The sequence below is a fragment of the Arachis hypogaea genome, chromosome 14, assembly GCF_003086295.3.
Source record: "Arachis hypogaea cultivar Tifrunner chromosome 14, arahy.Tifrunner.gnm2.J5K5, whole genome shotgun sequence".
Taxonomy (NCBI): Eukaryota; Viridiplantae; Streptophyta; class Magnoliopsida; order Fabales; family Fabaceae; genus Arachis; species Arachis hypogaea.
Window position 1 is genome coordinate 11,689,141 of NC_092049.1, and position 19,802 is coordinate 11,708,942.

Sequence of the window (19,802 nt, forward strand, 5' to 3'; positions counted from 1 at the left end):
GGTTCGATTTTCGATTTACATGCAAATAAAAATCGAATGCAGTTGTTTTGATTTATGGTCATTTCTAGTTCGAAATTTACTGTTTCGATTTATAGTCTTTCTCATGCATGTAATTCGAATCTACTTAATTCAATTTAGTGCTATTTTCTGTAAATCGAATTTATTAAAATCGATTTATATAAAAATGTGTCTTGCGACATTTACAAAGGAAATTTTATTTCGAAGGATTTGAGTAATTTTGAGTTGCATTTGATTTATTTCAGTAATTTATCCTAAAAACAAATGAATGTTAAGCTAAATTCAAAAAGTGTCTATATGGTAATAAAAAATTTTAATTAGATGGAAAAGTGACCAATTTGTCCTTCAAATGAAAAGAGCACTAAGATTCATCATCATTATCAAAACAAAAATTTTAGGAGGGATAACAGTTTTTAGTAATTTTGGTCATTGTTTGATTAATATATATAAATATTAAATTATCTTCAACAAATAAATTTTATTAATTCATGTGTACAAATTCTAAAAAATGTGAATGTAAATTATATTGACTTATATGTGTAAATTCTGATAACTATAAGTGTAAATTATATATTTCTAAATGGGATGGTGTTATGGAGGCTGAATATGAGGTCTGAGTTTGGTGTTGTACTGTTGTTAGAGAGTTTTGGATTGTTGGTGTTGTAGGAAGAAGAGAATTGTTTGTAATTGGAACCTCTTGGAATCACTTCGTCGAGGATCTCCCATCTTTGGTGAATGGAGTCTGTGATTTTTACTCTTAACTTGTCATTGCTTCAAAATAAATATATAACCAATTTGTCAGGAGAAATCTTAAAGTGGTTAGGCAGTTAGTATAGTTATTATTAGTGTTGATTAAAAATTTTAAATCAACTTACATAGATTAGAATTTTCATGAAGCATGGTTAAAGAATTGAAGAAGCAAAGTTTGAGTTGAATACAATAATCATCAATTGGCTAGATATTGCTAGAAGCTAATGTTGGAAGCTTGAAGATTTTTTAAGAACATTCAAGAGAGTAGTATAACTACAACATTCTACAACAATGAAGAAGTTCAAAATCAAATTGAATTGGAATTGAAAGGAAGTTGCACTCATCGCCTCCATACTAGAAGAATCATGAAGTGCATTGGAAGCTACAAGATTGATGACTAAGCTTAATGAAGAATTTTCAAGATGTGCTAGAAATTACTTATTTGAATAGTCAAAGTAAGAAGCAAAGTTGGATAAGTATGTGTATTAAGAAGCTAGTAGAATCATGAACTTTTAGTATGAAACTTTGCCTATATAAAGGCATATATGCCTTATGTATTTTGTGTGTTCCATAATGAAATGTGTATGTTTTGAAATGTAAAAATTCTCTCCTTTGTTTTATGAGTGTTAGTGAGTTTGAGAGATGAAAAATATGATAGTGCCATTTATATGAGTGAATGATCCTAGGGCCAATTAGTTGTGGGTATTCTACTTACATTTGGTATCAGAGCTGGTTAATCCAGCACCTGGTATTTGAGATTAGAGTTTGTGAGGTGTGGGAGAGTTCTCACATAGTTGTTTATTCATAGAGTCAGTATGGCAAACACTTTCAATATTGTGTGGTCCGGTCCCAAGTTAGATGGAAAAATTGATTATAGTTATTGGGAGACTTTGATGTCTACCCATTTGAAGGCCCAGAACCTGTGGAATTTCATTGAACCGGGTTTGCAAGAAGGAGCAGATGCTGTCCAACAAAGGAGAGATCAATTGGCACTATCTCAAATTCATCAAGGAGTAGATTATACGGTGTTTGGCAAAATAGCAAATGCCAAAAGTGCAAAAGAAGCATGGAACACGTTGAAGCTGTCATACAAAGGCGTAGATAAAACTCAGAAAGCAAAGCTACAGTCTTTAAGAAGAGAATATGAAAGGTACGAGATGTCTAGCTCAGAAATCGTTGAGCAATATTTTACTCGTGTTACAGATCTTGTCAATAAGATGAGAGTTTATGGAGAAGATATGCCCGATAGCAAAGTGGTGGAGAAAATTTTTCGCACCATGCCGATAAAGTATGACCATGTGGTGACTACGATACTAGAGTCACACAATATGGATACCATGACGATTGTAGAGTTGCAAGGAACCATGGAAAGCCACATCAGTAGAATACTAGAGAAATCAGAAAAATCAACCGAGGAAGCCCTAAAAAGCCGAGTGAATTTCAACAATGTTGCATAATCAAGCTGTACACAAGAAAAACAAGGTCGTGGTTTCAATTTTCAAAGTAGAGGCAGAGGAAGTTTCAGAGGTAGAGGTCGTGGCAATTACAACCAAGGAAGTTACAACAATTTTACACCACCTAATCAAGGAAGAGGTGGAACGAATTTCAGGCCTGTCAATCGAGGAAGAGGTCGAGGCAATTTTTATCAGGAAAGAACTAATTTCAATTGTTTTCATTGTGGAAAGTATGGACACAAAGCAGCAGATTGCAGATTCAAAATGGTGAATAACAATCAAGCACACGTTGCAGAAAATCAGCATCAAAATGCTAATGATAATCCGAGTACTCAGACTTTATTTTTTACAAGTAATTCATGTGCTGAAGATGAAAATATATGGTACTTGGATAATGCTTGCAGTAATCATATGTCTGGTAGAAAGGAGTTATTTTCTTCATTAGATGATTCAGTTAAACTATTATTGAAGTTTGGTAATAGTACAAAGATCCTTATTGAAGAAAAAGGGCACATACCAATTAGATTGAAGGATGGTTCTCTGAGTTATATTTCTGATGTTTTCTATGCTCCTGAACTTGATTACAATTTACTGAGTATGGGGCAATTATCTGAGAAGGGATATAAGATGATAACTTATCGTGGATATTGCACTGTATTTGACAGCAATGGAAGGTTCATTGATAAAGCAAAGATGACTTCAAACAAAATGTTTCCGTTAAAAATTCAACATGTTAATCTCTCTTGCATGAGTTCTGTGATACTTGATGATAACTGGTTGTGGCATAAGCGATTTGGGCACTTTCATTTTTCTGGCCTAAACTACCTGTCAAGAAAAGGACTTGTTTCTGGTCTATCGCGGATTCATATTCCCAATTGTGTTTGTGAAATTTGTCAACTGGGAAAGAAGCATAGAGATCCATTCCCTACAGGAAAGTCATGGAGAGCTAGAAGATTACTTGAAATTGTGCATTCATATCTCTATTCTGTAGAAGTTCCAAGTAATGGTGGTAGCAAGTACTTTATCACTTTTATTGATGATTTTAGTAGATATACATGGGTATACTTTCTGAAGCAGAAATCAGAAGCATGTGATGTCTTTAAGACATTCAAGGCGTTTGTCGAAAAACAAAGTGGCTATAAAATCAAAATTCTCAGAACAGACAGAGGCACAGAATATCTTGCATGTTCAGAATACTTTAAGCAACACGGAATTCAACACCAACTAACAACTAGATACACTCCTCAACAAAATGGAGTTGCTGAAAGAAAGAACAGAATCATCATGGATATGGTCAGATGCATGCTCAAGTCAAAACAAATGCCTAAAGAATTTTGGGCAGAAGCAGTCGCCACAGCAGTTCATATTTTAAACAGGTGTCCAACAAAAAGTGTTCGTGATAAAACTCCAGAGGAAGCTTGGAGTGGAAAGCGGCCTTCCATCCATCATTTCAGAGTCTTTGGGTGTATTGCTTATGCCCATGTACCAGATCAATTAAGGAAGAAGTTAGATGATAAAGGCGAGAAGTGTATCTTTATCGGCTATAGCACAGACTCAAAAACATACAAGCTATACAATCCAAAAACAAAGAAAGTAATCATCAGCAGAGACGTGACGTTTGACGAGAAAGTCATGTGGGACTGGAACACAAAGACAGAAAAGCAGCTGACTATAATTCCAAATACATGTGATGAAGTAGAAGAAAGGCAACCTGACACATCTGAACAATCAGAATCATCTAGAAGATCGCAAAGAGAGCGGAAACTGCCTGCTAGATTATCAGATTATGAAGTTGGCAATGACAACGATCCGTCCGATGAAGAAATCATAAATTTTGCTCTATTTTCAGATTGTGAGCCGTTGAACTTTGAAGAAGCCTCTAAAGACAACAATTGAAAGAAAGCAATGGATGAGGAGATTCATACCATTGAGAAGAATGACACATGGGAGCTGACAGATTTACCAGCAGATAAGAAGCCGATTGGAGTAAAGTGGGTTTACAAGACTAAGTACAAACCCAACGGTGAAGTTGATCGTTTCAAAGCAAGATTAGTTGCTAAGGGATACAAACAAAAGCCAGGTATCGATTATTTTGAAGTATTTGCTCCTGTTGCTAGATTAGACACTATTCGTATGATTATTTCACTCTCGGCTCAAAATATGTGGAAGATACATCATATGGATGTTAAGTCTGCATTTCTAAATGGCACTTTAGAAGAAGAAGTGTATGTTGAGCAACCTGCAGGATATGAAGTTCTTGGAAAAGAAGATAAAGTTTACAAATTGAAGAAAGCTTTGTACGGGTTAAAGCAAGCACCAAGAGCATGGTCCAAGAGCATGGTACAAGAAGATTGATTCTTATTTCATTGAGAATGGTTTTAGAAGATGCCCGTTTGAGCATACTCTTTATATCAAGTTCGTTGAACCTAGAGATATCTTGATCGTGTGTCTTTATGTTGATGATTTGATCTTTACTGGGAACAATTTGAAGATAATTGCAGAATTCAAGGAGGCTATGATAAAGCACTTTGAAATGACAGATATGGGCTTGATGTCTTACTTTCTTGGCATTGAAGTAGTTCAAAAAGATGATGGAATTTTCATTTCTCAGAAGAAATATGCAAATGATATTTTAAAGAAATTTCAGATGGAGCACTCAAAACCAGTTTCTACTCCAGTCGAAGAGAAGTTCAAATTGTTGAGAGAAGATAAAGGAAGAGCAGTAAATCCCACATATTACAAAAGCTTGATTGGAAGTCTAAGGTACTTGACTGCGACTAGACCAGATATTGTGTTTGGAGTTAGTTTGCTTAACAGATTTATGGAGGAGCCTTGTACCAACCATTTGCAAGCGGCAAAAAGAATTCTTCGATATATCAAAGGTAATTTAAATGATGGAATTTATTATGAGAATACTAATAAAGTAAACCTTGTTGGCTACACTGATAGTGATTGGACCGGAGATATAGAAACAAGAAAAAGTACTTCAGGGTTTGTATTTCATCTTGGTTCTGGTACAATTTCATGGTCGTCAAAAAAATAACCAGTAGTAGCACTATCTACAGTAGAAGCAGAATATATAGCAGCAGCAAGTTGTGCAACACAAGCAGTTTGGCTAAGAAGAATTCTTGAGGAATTGAACGAGAAACAAAATACTCCAACAACAATATTTTGTGATAACAAGTCAGCTATTGCACTTTGCAAAAATCCAGTATTTCATGGAAGATCGAAACATATTGATATTCGGGTCACAAAATCAGAGAGTTGGTGAATGAAAAAGAAGTTGTGATCGAGTACTGTCCAACTGAAGAACAAGTTGCAGATATATTTACAAAGTCATTGAAGACTGAATTATTTTACAAATTGAAGAAGATGCTTGGAATGATTAATTCTGCAAGTTTGATTTAAGAGAGGCAATGTTGATTAAAAATTTTAAATCAACTTGCATAGATTAGAATTTTCATGAAGCATGGTTAAAGAATTGAAGAAGCAAAGTTTGAGTTGAATATAATAATCATCAATTGGCTAGATATTGCTAGAAACTAATGTTGGAAGCTTGAAGATTTTTGAAGAACATTCAAGAGAGTAGTATAACTACAACATTCTACAACAATGAAGAAGTTCAAAATCAAATTGAATTGGAATTGAAAGGAAGTTGCACTCATCACCTCCATACTAGAAGAATCAAGAAGTGCATTGAAAGCTACAAGATTGATGACTAAACTTAATAAAGAATTTTCAAGATGTGCTAGAAATTACTTATTTGAATAGTCAAAGTAAGAAGCAAAGTTGGATAAGTATGTGTATTAAAAAGTTAGTAGAATCATAAACTTTTAGTATGAAACTTTGCCTATATAAAGGCATATATGCCTTATGTATTTTGTGTGTTCCATAATGAAATGTGTATGTTTTGAAATGTAAAAATTCTCTCCTTTGTTTTATGAGTATTAGTGAGTTTGAGAGATAAAAAATATGATAGTGCCATTTATATGAGTGAGTGATCCTAGGACCAATTAGTTGTGGGTATTCTACTTACAATTAGGAAGTTAATTTTTTGTTATTGCTGAGCTGTCAGGTAGTTAAGAGAATGCTTAGCTGAACTCAATTGATCATGATGGAGCTTTAAGCCAATACATCGTAAAACCTGAGCTCGCTCACTCTTTTTATCCATGCCTCAGTTTCTGTTCATTCAATTGATTCCAACCTCTCTGATACCATTCACAATTTTAGTGAATATTACCTAGAGTACAGAATTATACATATCTATCTATCTTTATATCTATTAATAATATATTAAATTAGAGCCAAGTAACCTTTAAATGTAGAGTGAATATTCTACTGTACTTTTGATAATTATCTCGAAAGGACAACGAGGCCTCCAAGAAAAAAAACACTCAACCCAGTCCCGGATTTTTTTTTTGGGACTGATTAGTCCCTGTGCCAAGAAAAAATATTGACTTTTTTTAGCACAGAAGTTAATCAGTCTCATAAAAGTAAAGCTCAGGAGTTGAGTTGGGTATTTTTTTTGTCAAAAACCTCGTTGTCTTTTGAGATAATTGTCAATGACGGTTTTGGATTTTTCTTTTAAATGTATTGTTATTTTTCTTATTTTCTATCATAATACCACATCAACTTAAGTGACTAATTCATACAATTTAAACATAATTTATCTAATTAAATTATTTTTTAATCTTTTTATTTTTAATTAAAATATTTCTCAATCCTTTTAATTCTTTTTTGTCACATGTTCTCATTATTTATAAAGTTTAATATTAATTTTTTAAATATAACTAAAAACAAAACTAAAAATTTGTTACTATTCTTATAATTTATTATGTAATGAATTTGTGTTATTAGCATTAATTAGGGTAATCAAATGTTACAATTATCTTTTATATGTTTGATAATTAGATTAATAGTCAAATATATTTCTAAAAGATCACTCATTCTTTAAATTAGTCCTCAAATGATTTTTTTAGTCATATTAGTCATTGAAAGATAAAATATAAGTCAAATTAGTCAACGTGTCACGTTAAGTATTACGTGACATGATGATGTAGTAAGTTAATGTTACGTGTCACAAGATAATTGGTTAACGTGTCAGGTCAGTGATACCTAGCATATCACGTGTCACTTGACATGTAAAAAAATTATTTATAATCAAAATAGTTCCTGAAAATTTAGATATAAGTCATTTTCATCCCTTAAATTTTAAAAATTAATCAAATTAGTCCTTATATAAATTTCTTTTATTTTTTTCATAATATTAAATTTAAAATATTTTTTGATAGTATTTTTTTAGACCTTAATAAATAAACTTCTCTTTAGATAAAATAATATAATTATATTATTATAAAGTTATTTTGTCATTTGTATTTTAAAATTTTACATTTTTAAATTGTAATTTTTTTATAGTAAATTTTTTTATTTAAACGAGTTTATCAAATTATTGTTGATTATATATTTAAAAATTTAATATTTTAAATCTCAGTAAATAATATAGTAGTTATTTTAAAATTTAAATCCTTTAAATTTTTTAAAATTATAATTTGAGTAAAAGACAAATAAGTCCCTGACCTTTTTTTCGCGGACATTTTCGTCCCTGACCATTTAAAAATACTTTTAAGTCCTGACATTCGAAAAGTCTGAACGGATTAGTCCCTCCGTCCAAATACCTCTGTCAGACCCAACGGAACGGACAGACTTCCCTCTCACGCGTGCGTGTGGGTCACGCGTACGCGTCGTCATGACTTCTCTACTTGGCCATGAATTCTCCACTTTGCATACTTTTTTCTATTTCTTTTAAGCCATTCTTACCTTCAAAACTTTAAATACTAATAAAATATTGATAAAATACATAAAAAATAATTAAAAATATTATAAAAAGTTTTCATATAATAAAAAAATTTAGATGAACTAAAAAAATTTCATATAATATACATAAAAAAGCAAAACACTAAAAAAATATAAAAAAATATTAATCATATAAATAAAATAAATACAATAAAAAATAAAAATATGAAAAAGAGTAGTATATATTTTAAAATATCAAACAAAAAAAATATTTTATAATTTTTTTAGTACCGTTAATACTCTTTAATTTAGTATTATTTTGGACTATAAATTTTTATTATTTATGACTCTTTTATTATTTATCATTAGTATATAATAAAAACGAAAATAAAGTACAATAAAAAGTACAATAAAAACAACAAAAATTTTTTTTTATATAAACATAATATATAATAATTATAACCAACAACATATATCATATGAACAAAAAAATTATAATAAGTAAATAAAATATATATAAATAAAACCAAATAAATAAAGGATAGAGTTGGTAGAAAATGAATGAATTTCTCATTTAATTTCTCAACTGTAATCAACCTTCCCTAATGTAAATGCAAAAGCTAAAATTTTTTGCTTCACAAAATACGTTCAGAGGTGAAAGCAATTCTGGGTTCAGAGTGTTACAAAGTTGCCAAATATAAAAATAGAACGTTCAAAACACTCAAACGGACTTCTCTCTTCCCCAACGTGAATACCAAACACATCCTAAATGGCTAAATTTAATTTACTTTTCTGCCATTCGATGCCTTGATATGTTTGTTTGAGTGGTTTAAAGTTTTAAAGGCAAGAATGGTTCGAAAGAAATGAAAAAAAATGCAAATTGGAGAATTCATAGCGACGCGTACGCGTGATGCATGACAAGCATTTTCCGTTGGGTTTGACGAAGGTATTTGGACGGAGGGACTGATCCGTCTGATTTTTTCGAATGTCAGGAACTTAAAAATATTTTTAAATGATCAGAAACGAAAATGTCCGCAAAAAAAGTCAGAAACCTATTTATCTTTTACTCTTAATAATATTTATTAATTTTTATATATTTATGTTATATGTTTTATTTTATATTATAATATATAATATATACTCTGAGACGGATTCACCCTAACCTGATCCTGTCCCATCCCACTAGCAAACCTATCCCGATAAAAATCTACCCCGCATCCAGGGCGGGTACCCACAAGTTCGGGTACTCTTACCACCTCTATATTTACTCTTATGTTTTATATATTTTTGTAAATAGTATAATTATTTTATTTAAATTTTAAAAAAATTCACTTAACATGTGTGTATATTATCAACTGAATTTTTCTTATAAAAAAATATATAAAATTTAGAGAAAAGGACAAATAGGTCTCTGACTTTTTGCTCCACGAATATTTTCGTCTTGACCATTGAAAAATACTTTTAAATCTCTGACCTTCACAAAATTTAGACGGATCAGTCCCTGACGGAGGCATTTGGACGGATCAATCCCTCAGTCTCTGACGGAGACATTTTGGACGGAGAGACTGATCCGTCCAAGTTTTGTGAAAATTAGGGACTTAAAAGTATTTTTCAATGGTTAGAGACAAAAATATCTGCGGAACAAAAGGTCAGAGACCTATTTGTCCTTTTCTCTAAAATTTAATTTTATGATATATTTAGTAATTTACTATGTATTTATTAACAAAATTTTTTCCCTTATATTTACGGGAAATGGGCAAAAATTATGGAAAATGATAAAATATGATGGTGACAAGTGAGTAGAATGGGGATTCGATAAACACCGTGCACGGAATCTAAAAGTTTCTTGGAAGTTGAGAGATACTCCTTTGACCTCTATGTCTGTGTTGTGTGACTGGGACGGTTCGTGTCACGATTGCATGCTACTTACTTTCCCTCTGCCCTAGGCCCTCGCCTGCTTCTGTCTGTCGATATATATAGTTCTATGACCATTTCGTTTCCTGCAATTCAACACAGCTCCAAGAGCTACGAGGCATGCAAATGGACACCCTAATCTTTATTCAGGCACAACCCTTTGCCTCACTTGTGGTAGCTGCTGTCTCGCTTCTCCTCTTTATTTATCTAATAAACCGTAACCGCACCCCGGCAGCTGCCTCACTTGTGGTTGGTCTTGCTTCTTCTCTTCCTAAAGTAACAGGTTAGCTCAATTCTTCTGCACTAGACTTTGTACTATTTATTTACCTTCCTTTAACTGAACTGAAATTGGGTGATTTTGATACATGTCAGTGGTTCCGGGTTTACCGTTTGTTGGAAATTTGCTGCAATTGAAGGATAAGAAGCCGCACAAGACATTCGCACAGTTTGCCCAGAAATATGGTCCCATATATTCCATCAGGACAGGTGCTTCCACCATTATCGTTCTCAACTCTGCCCATCTTGTCAAGGAGGTCACTAACCCAGTCACTCCACTTTACTATTTTACTTTCTAATTTTAGTTCCAACTATCCACTCTACTTCTGATTCAAGAAGCCAGGATTATCCTTATTTTTTTTTATTGAATCATTGAATACTATGATTAATAATTAATTTCTTAGTTTAACAGTAATAGTATATATCTTCATTTAAGTCACCAAAAAAGTATATATCTTCATGTAGATAATTATATACTACTATTTTAATTCAACTTTTTAACCGTTTGTAGTCTTAAGATTTAAAATTGATAATTTTATCTCTTTCAAGTTCCAACCTAATTATGGAATCTGACGAATTCGAAATCATCCAAGTTTAGTATCGAATTTTTCTGTACCAAGATCACATATTATGCTGAAGCATAAACATTGACCTTATGCTGAATTGTTGTCAAGCTTTGTTCTGATGAAACTTCCCTTTTTTTTTTTCCTGAAGAAATTGTAAAATAAAAAAGATAACTTGTGTTTGAAAGCACTTTAAAAGCATCTGAAGAACTTTTCAAAATTTATTTGTAATTATCAAACTTAAAAAATCTAATATAACTTTGTATAATAGTAAATATTTAAATTTGCTATCGTATTTATGTCTCTATGATTTTTTTAAATTTTAAAAATTAATTTACCAAACACAATTGTTAATGTTCTTGTTTATTTTAAAGTCATTTTTAGTCTGATTTATTTCAAAAGTACAAACAACCTCCTTAAAAAGTTTTATCAAAGTCTCAATTAAATAAAGTTATGGTTCTATGTATAGCATGACTTTGGGACAAATACTTTGGAAGTGTTTGCTCTAGTATCTAAAAGTTAAGTACTAATTTTTAGGCACTAGATGAAACACCCTACTTGGGATTAACTGAGACTCTGAGAGCGATGCCATAGCCTTTTTTTGTAACTACTGGTGTTTACTCTTGACCAATATATTATACATCAGGACCAATTCTGGCTATTTTGCACTACACTAGTTTATTATTTTTTCATAACTCCATCCCTTTAATTCTTCTTGTTTTCTTGTAATCAGGCCATGATTACCAGATATTCATCGATTTCATCAAGGAAGCTGTCAAATGCATTAACAATTCTGACTTCCAATAAATGTATGGTTGCTATAAGTGACTACAATGACTTTCACAAAATGGTCAAAAAACTTATTCTTGCAAATGTTCTCGGACCCAATGCACAGGTTCGTTATCTGGCAACCTTATCTGTTTGAGTGGCAGCATCTTTTTTTCCTTTTGGAATGTGAGAGGCTCTGAAATATATATCTTTCTGTTTATTATTCAGAAGCGGCATCGTCTCCACAGAGAAGAAATGGTGGAAAACATGTCGAGGCAGTTTAATGAACATGTGAAGAACTCCTCTGATTCCCCAATTAATTTTAGGGATATATTTTCTTCTCAACTTTTTGGATTGGCAATGAAGCAAGTGAGTTTGTATTTTATGATTGACAAATGGTATCTATTGTAACAAGTAAAATAATATAGTTGTTATAAAACTAAGCATGGGGTATTCGCAGGGTGTAGGAAGTGATGTGGAATCCATTTATGTGGATGATTTTGGAAATAAAATATCAAGGAAGGACATGTATCAAATTCTAGTGGTTGACATAATGGAGGGTGCAATTGAGGTTGATTGGCGAGATTTCTTCCCATACTTGAGATGGATTCCAAATAGGAGCATGGAGACAAAAATTCAGAGAATGTGCTTCCGCAGGAAAGCAGTTATGAAAGCATTAATCAATGAGCAGAAGAAGAGAATTGCTTCGGGAAAGGTAAGGAATGCTAAGAACACAAAATTTTGTGTTTCTGTCCTTCATGTCTTGTTCTCAGTGTCTTGTCTTTAACTTGTTCTCAAAAACAAATGCAGCCCTAGTGTACAGCTCAACTTAAAATCTGCAGAGGCTCACCCCAATTTGGTTGTTTCTTGCAGAAAGTGAATTGTTACATTGACTACCTGTTATCGGAAGCGAAGGAGCTAACCGAAGACCAAATCATGATGCTTCTTTGGGAGACCATCATAGAGACTTCGGATACTACATTAGTTACGTCCGAATGGGCTATGTATGAACTTGCTAAAGACAAAACACGTCAGGTTGTTCGCCTTACCTGTGTTTTATCTATTGCACCGGTTAGTTATTTCTGTTAGATAAGATAGCATAACTGGCCTGTTCCTCTTTGTATGGCAGGATCGACTGTATTCGGAGCTCCAAGATGCATGCGGGAATGAGAGGGTAACAGAAGACCATTTGGCTAAGCTGCCGTATTTAGGGGCTGTATTCCATGAAACTTTGAGGAAGCACAGTGCAGCTCCCATTGTCCCATTAAGGCATGTTGATGAAGATACTCAAATAGGAGGATATCACATTCCGGCTGGGAGCGAGGTCTTATCCTATCCTTTGGGCTCAACTTTTAAGCATTTTATATTCTTTCCAGTAATGACAGTGTAGGGTGATTTCAACAGATTGCTATAAACATATACGGGTGTAACATGGACGAGGAAGTGTGGGAAAATCCTGAGCAGTGGATGCCGGAGAGGTTTCTGGATGATGAGAAGTATGAGAGCATGGATCTGTACAAGACAATTGCATTTGGGGCGGGGAAGAGGGTGTGCGCAGGGGCTCTGCAGGCGAATCTGATAGCATGCTCGTCAATTGGGAGACTGGTTCAGGAATTTGAATGGGAGCTGGCTCAAGGTGAAGAGGAGAATGTTGACACAGTCGGCCTTACCACCCACAGGATGCATCCCCTCCTTGTCAAAATCAAGCCAAGAAGCAAATGATCAACTTCTCCCTCCCAACTCCCAACTTCCCCCTCTTACTTTCTCGTTTCTCTAAATAATCTGCAATTTCTATCGGAACAATTTTTTCTTCCTTTAATAAAAATTGTGTGTACTATTTTACTTGTAACGTATTTTAATTTCAGCACAAATCGAGCTAGCTCTCGTCTTCGTAGTACAAGCCTACAAGGGTACAACATATCAAGTCCGGCTTAGCTCTCGTCTTCTCCTTTTTCTTAGTTTATATGAGATTTCGAAAAGGTCGAGCTTTTGTTTGTTTCATCATGCCACAGTCATCTACAAGGTCTTATTTATGATTTTTTGATGGAAGATTTCTATTTTTTAGGGCTACTGTATTGTTGAATGTACCAGAGCATGATTTTTTGGGATAGTCCCATTGTTTACAGTTTATTTCTAGTTGTTTTGGAGAATGAGCTGTATTTTCGTCCTTTTCAAAGAAATAAAGTGGTTTTTGAAGAGGTAATGAAGTTTGTTTCTAATGGAAGTTACTGTTTGCTAACCACATGGTTATGTTTCAGTAAATAGGTCTCAACTAGGCAATAGTGATGTTGCTTCGTTAATTATTTTTATCTGTTATTCAATTATATATAATAAGAATAAATGTCTAAAATGGTCCCTGAATTTTAAATTGTTATTCAATTTAGTCCTTAATTTTTAGAAATGACTAACTAAATCCTTGAAATTCAAAAACGTGCATCTCTGTTAGTTCCTTGCAGAAGTGTCATCTAAAGTTGTTGATGTGGAATGTGAACTGCCATGTGGGCATTCTAGCTGTATGTTGATGTGTACTAAAGATGAATTTGATTCAAATTGGTATCTGAAATTGCCTAATAATACACAAATTAGTTCATTTCAATTATAAAATCCTAATTGTCTTCTCTTCTTCGAACTCATGCTGTCTCCTTTTCTTCTTTGACTTTCCTTCTCTTCTTCGTCCTCTCTTCTTCACCCTAATACCCAAATTGATTTCTCGTGTGCGTGAGTAATGATGGGTGGTGGCGAGAGAAGCCAAAGTAGATCAAGTAGGAACAACTCTGCAGGGAGACCTTATGGCAGCAAAGGAGGAATGCGCAGGGGAGGTAAGAACGCCATTTTCTGCAATTGCGGGTTTCGAACGGTGATGAAGTACTCAACGATGGCAGAGAATCCTAGTAGACCATTTTATGGTTGTCCGAACTATGAGATAAGGTTATGGCTGTGAAGAAAATGTTAAGATGGTTTCACTTTGAGTTTGGATTCACCTGCGTTTTTTACTCTGCAGTATGAAATCTATTGTAATTTTTTTCGCTGGGCTGATGGATGTGAAGAACCAGTTTGTGCAACACCCATTCCACAATAAATTTTGCATGAGTTAAATTGGAAGATGACAAGCTTGGAGAGTGATGTTAAGATCGTTAAGATGATGACAATGGTGCTGCTGGCTTTTGTAGTTACTTTTGGTGTGTGTTTAGGTTTTTGCTTGTTGGGATTTATATTCAACAAATAATTATTTTGTTATGAAATTTTAAATTTCTTAAGTGATATGTAATGTCTTGATAAAGATGGAATGAAATGAAATACTAATTTTACATGAGTTCAACTCTTGATGCTACACTTGTTCTGCTAAAATTGTGTTCAATTAAACCAAAAAGAGATAAATCAAAACATGCAACAAAACTGATATGAAATTAATTTAACCTAACATAACTAATTCCAAAACATGGAACAAGTGTTGTTTGTGCTAAAGCACATTGTGCATAACATACTATCACAACCCAAAACATCATAGGCCATAACAACATTCAAAGGCCATGCATACAGATTTCAAAGGTTACATTATAAAAAGACACATTGTTTAACTATAGCATTCAACTACAATAATATGAACTCAAAAAGCCACTACACTTTGTGCTAGCTAGACATTTTTTCTTGGTGGGTTGAATCCTGGAGTTGGAACAAATTTCAAGAAGCAGGCTAGTTTTTCAGAGGTTGCTGCACTAGCTCCCTGAATAGTCTCCCTTGAAACCTCAGTTGGATGTGGAGCAACCACAGCAATAGCAGCAGTGGATAAAGTTGTCCTCTTGACAGGGAGTTCGTTGCGCCTCTCACTTTTAGTTCTTAGAAGCCCTTTCTTGGCATTCTTTGTAGTCTTTGCAGCCTATGATAGCAATAACAAGAATAAAATGAAACCAAAAACATATCCTCTCAAGTTAACAAGAAAATGGATTTGTTTCTAAAGATTAATCTGTTCCACAAGTTAATCCAAATTGATTAACTCAAGCTCTAATTTTGATTAATGTTGTTAATACTATTATTACCCGAGTTGCAGGTTCTTGTTCAGCTCCTTGACCCCCTTCAGCAGCAACTTCTGTTTGAGTTTCAGTTTGTCAAAACCTAAACACACACCAAAAGTAACTACAAAAGCCAGCAGCACCACTGTCATCATCTTCACGATCTTAACATCACTCTCCAAACTTATCATCCTCCAATTTAACTCATGCAAAACTTCTTGTGGAATGGGTATTGCACAAACTGGTTCTTCACATCCATCAGCCCAGCAGAAAAAATTATAATGAATTTCATACTGCAGAGTAAAAAACGCAGGTGAATCCAAACTCAAAGTGAAACCATCTTAACATTTTCTTCACAGCCATAACCTTACCTCATAGTTCGGACAACCATAAAATGGTCTATCAGGATTCTTTGCTATCGTTGAGTACTTCATCACCGTTCGAAGCCCTGAATTGCAGAAAATGGCGTTCTTACCTCCCCTATTGCGCATTCCTCCTTTGCTGCCATAAGGTCTCCCTGCATAGTTGTTCCTACTTGAGCTACTTTGGCTTTTCTCGCCACCATCCATCATCACTCACACAGACGAGAAATTAATTTGGGTATTAGGGCGAAGAAGAGAGGACGAAGAAGAGAAGGAGAGTCGAAGAAGAGAAGGAGACAACATAGAGGTCGAAGAAGAGAAGACAATTAGGGTTTTATAATTGAAATGGATTAATTTGGGTATTATTGCAATTTCAGATACCAATTTGAATCAAATTCAACCTTGGTATACATAAGCATACAGCTGAAAATGCCCACATGGCAGTTCACGTTCTACATCAGCAACGTTTAGACGGCACTTATGTGAGGGACTAACGGAGATGCACGTTTTTGAATTTTAGGGATTTAGTTGGTCATTTCTAAAAATCAAAGACTAAATTAAATAGCGATTTGAAATTCAGGGACTATTTTGGACATTTACTCTATATAATAATAAAGATTCAATTATTTATTTTAGATTATAGTAGAGTAAGTTTGATTTTAGATATATATTTTGTGGCACCAATCATATATTAAACTGAAAAATTAAAGCAAGAAAGGAAAATAATTGAAAAATGTGTTTTGTGATTTGTCAAGTTTGCAATTTGAAAAGATGCTGTCATTAGCTCAAGTTTTATATTTAATTTATTTATGAATTTTAAATTTTTGTCTTAATTTATATATGAATATGTAAAAATTAAAATGTTATTTAATTTTTATAGGGACGGGTAAGAGCGGAGCGGGTACCCGCAGGGGCGGGTTCGGATACTGTAGTTTATTACTTGCGGATAGTGACGGAACATGATTTGTGCATATTTGCATGTTTTTAAAGTAAGTTTGTATAAATATAAACTCTGTATTGTATTTCAAGTGAAATTATTTTTTGGTGTATATCTCGAAATTCCAATTTGACTGGTGTTTCTAGTGACATTTTGAACTTAAATCTCATTCTGAACTAATATAATGTCACGGAATCCAAAAAAAATAGAGGTGTATGGAACTGATATATATATATATATATTAAGAGTATTGAAGTGTAACTGGTGCTATTGTACTTGTGCTTGACCTTGTAGTGTCAATGTATGCATGTTTGGTCTTGAATATCATTTTGAACTCATTTAATTTCGTATAATCAAAAAAATAATAAATGTGTATAGGACTGAATTTGGGTGTATGAGGCTGGAATTTGGGTGTACGTGACTGGTATTTGGGTGTATGTGTCTGTTACCTGTCTGGTATTTTTATCTATTGATAGTATTTCTTATTATTCCTTACAATAAAAATGACAACCAAGAGCCAATGTGAAAAAAATAAAATGTAAGCACGTCTATATATATATATATATATATATCTTAGAACAATTCAATTATTTCTAATGTAAATATAGGTTATTTAAATGACTCTCATTTTGCTTTGTTTACAGCAAACTAAAGACTTGAAATGTGCCACGAGATTATTGAGTGAAAAGTTTGAAATGATGAGCGAGCCAAAGAAAGCCATCGTTCCCGAATTAGGATTTGGTGGCCTCATGCACATCCCACCAATGAATGTACCGCACAAACTGTTAAAGGAGTTGGCTAACTCCTTTAATTTGGACAAAAACAAACTGGACATAAGCTATGGTTTGTTTAAAGTTAAACCCAAAATAATAGGGGCTGCACTTGGCCTCAATGCATCAAGTAACTGATTACAGAAAACCTCTATACTTGCATTCTCTGTAATATATTCTTTGTAATATTTTATTTTGATATCATGTAATCAAGTAAAAAATTTAGGTGTATATGAGTGATATTTGGGTGTATTTCAAGTGATTTAGAGTATAAATTGTTTTCTTTTTTTTTTTTTATAGGAGATCTGTTTCCCGATAAAGTGAGTTATAAGAAACTTTCTGAGGAGAACAAACTAATTTTTAGAAGGTTTCAGGGGAAGACATTAAAGCATCTAATTGATGAGATGATGAATATCAGTGTTGACAACGACCACGATCGCCTGATGTTCAAGAGGATTTTCATCCTCTATATTCAGACGGCGTTCTTGTTGCCAACTACGATAAACAAAGTATCTCCTGTGCACCTAACTCCAATTTTTTAGATGAACAAAATAACGGAGGGCAACTGGGGCGGCCATGTACTCAATTTCATCATCAAAGGCATAACCAATTACCGTTTGAAAAAGAAAAAATCGATTGACAGTTGCCTCTATGCCTTGATGATAGTGTATTTCCATCTATCAAAACACATAGACAAGAAGGGAGAAGCAATCCCTGGACCTCCTTGGGTTAGCCACTGGAGTAGAGAGCTGCTGGTTACAAAAATGAGAGCAGAGATAGATGGTCATATGGTAACTGAACAGATTACCTTCTCTAATTTAGGTGTATTTTAATTATTTAGATGGTGTAAACTAATGTCTCTACTGTTTCAGGGCATTGTCAAGAAGGCGGAAACAAAAAAGAAGTTGAAAGAATTGAAAAAAAAAAGAAAAGAAAGAAAAAAAGAAAAAAAAAAACAAAAAAGAAGAAAGCAAATTCATCCGAGAGTGATCCATCGGAGAGTGAACTTGATTTTTCCTCTGAGTCTTCGGTCTGAAGAAGACTCAGAGGAACCAAGAAGGAAACAACCCACCAGAACATCTAAAAAGTAAGTAATATTTTTTTTTGTGTATTTTGTCACTTTTAGGGTATTTTTTACTAATGATTGTTTGCCTTCCAGAATGGAATCAAGAAAAAGGAAGCAGATTTTAGAGTATTCCACTTCAGAAAGTGAAAGTAAATCCAATGATGAGTAAAATTTTGAAATTATCATAGCTTTTTTTTTTCTGTTTATTTTCAAAATTTGATGTATTAATAGAACATAGTGTTTCTCATTTAATTTCAGAAGTGAAGAATCGTCGCCAATTAGAAAACAAAAATCAAAGAAAAAATTTAGACTCCCCACAAAAAGTATGGATTGTTTTCAAGAGTATTTTATCATCAATTTTGTTGTATTTTTCTGATTCATATTTTTTTATTTCCAGGACGCGATCCAAAAAGAGAAAGCATATTGTTGAGGATTCGTCTTCTGAAGAAAAAATTCAATCATATGATGGGTAAGATACTTTGTAAACCTATCTTACCCTTTATCATCAAAATTATATTTGTCAACATGTTCTTTTGCACGTACTATTAGAACTGATATTGAAACTGAAGTATTAGAAGAATTCTTAAGAGAATAAAAAAAGAAGAAGACCAACGAAAAGGCTGCTGCACAGGGTTTTGTTATATTTGGGTGTATATTACCAATTTTAAGGTGTTTTGGTTGCTGATTATTGTTTTTGGTTTCCCAGGATGAAAGGAGCTGGGCTGCCATCAACAGAAGGTCACTATGACTCATTCGAAACGTAAGATCCTTTATTTGATAAAATTTTGACATTCTGATTTAACTAAATAGTATTTTTACTGAATGATGTTTATTATATGCTTTAAATGTCAGTGGTTAACTTAGGAAGCGAGAGTGATCCTTTGTTTCAAGGACAAATAGATCAAAGCAGTGTAAAAAAAGAAGAATTCTTAAGAGAATAAAAAAAGAAGAAGACCAACGAAAAGGCTGCTGCACAGGGTTTTGTTACATTTGGGTGTATATTACCAATTTTAAGGTGTTTTGGTTGCTGATTATTGTTTTTGGTTTCCCAGGATGAAAGGAGCTGGGCTGCCATCAACAGAAGGTCACTATGATTCATTCGAAACATAAGATCCTTTATT

At 33.3% G+C, this 19,802-nt stretch overlaps 2 protein-coding genes across 2 annotated transcripts; both read left to right on the forward strand.

Moving 5' to 3' along the window:
- Nucleotides 1-1,583: 1,583 nt before the first annotated feature.
- LOC140178475 (uncharacterized) lies at nt 1,584-2,225 on the forward strand. The gene has a single exon (XM_072215565.1). It carries the CDS (start codon nt 1,584-1,586, stop codon nt 2,223-2,225), a length of 642 nt encoding a protein of 213 aa, XP_072071666.1.
- A 7,560-nt stretch (nt 2,226-9,785) lies between these two features.
- Nucleotides 9,786-13,373, forward strand: LOC112741508 (ent-kaurene oxidase). Its single transcript, XM_025790521.3, has 8 exons — nt 9,786-10,212; nt 10,302-10,462; nt 11,502-11,663; nt 11,765-11,905; nt 11,997-12,251; nt 12,410-12,571; nt 12,666-12,860; nt 12,941-13,373. The coding sequence occupies exons 1-8, from the start codon at nt 10,050-10,052 to the stop codon at nt 13,256-13,258; spliced, it is 1,557 nt and encodes a 518-aa protein (XP_025646306.1). The 5' UTR covers nt 9,786-10,049; the 3' UTR covers nt 13,259-13,373.
- The last annotated feature ends 6,429 nt before the right edge of the window (nt 13,374-19,802 follow it).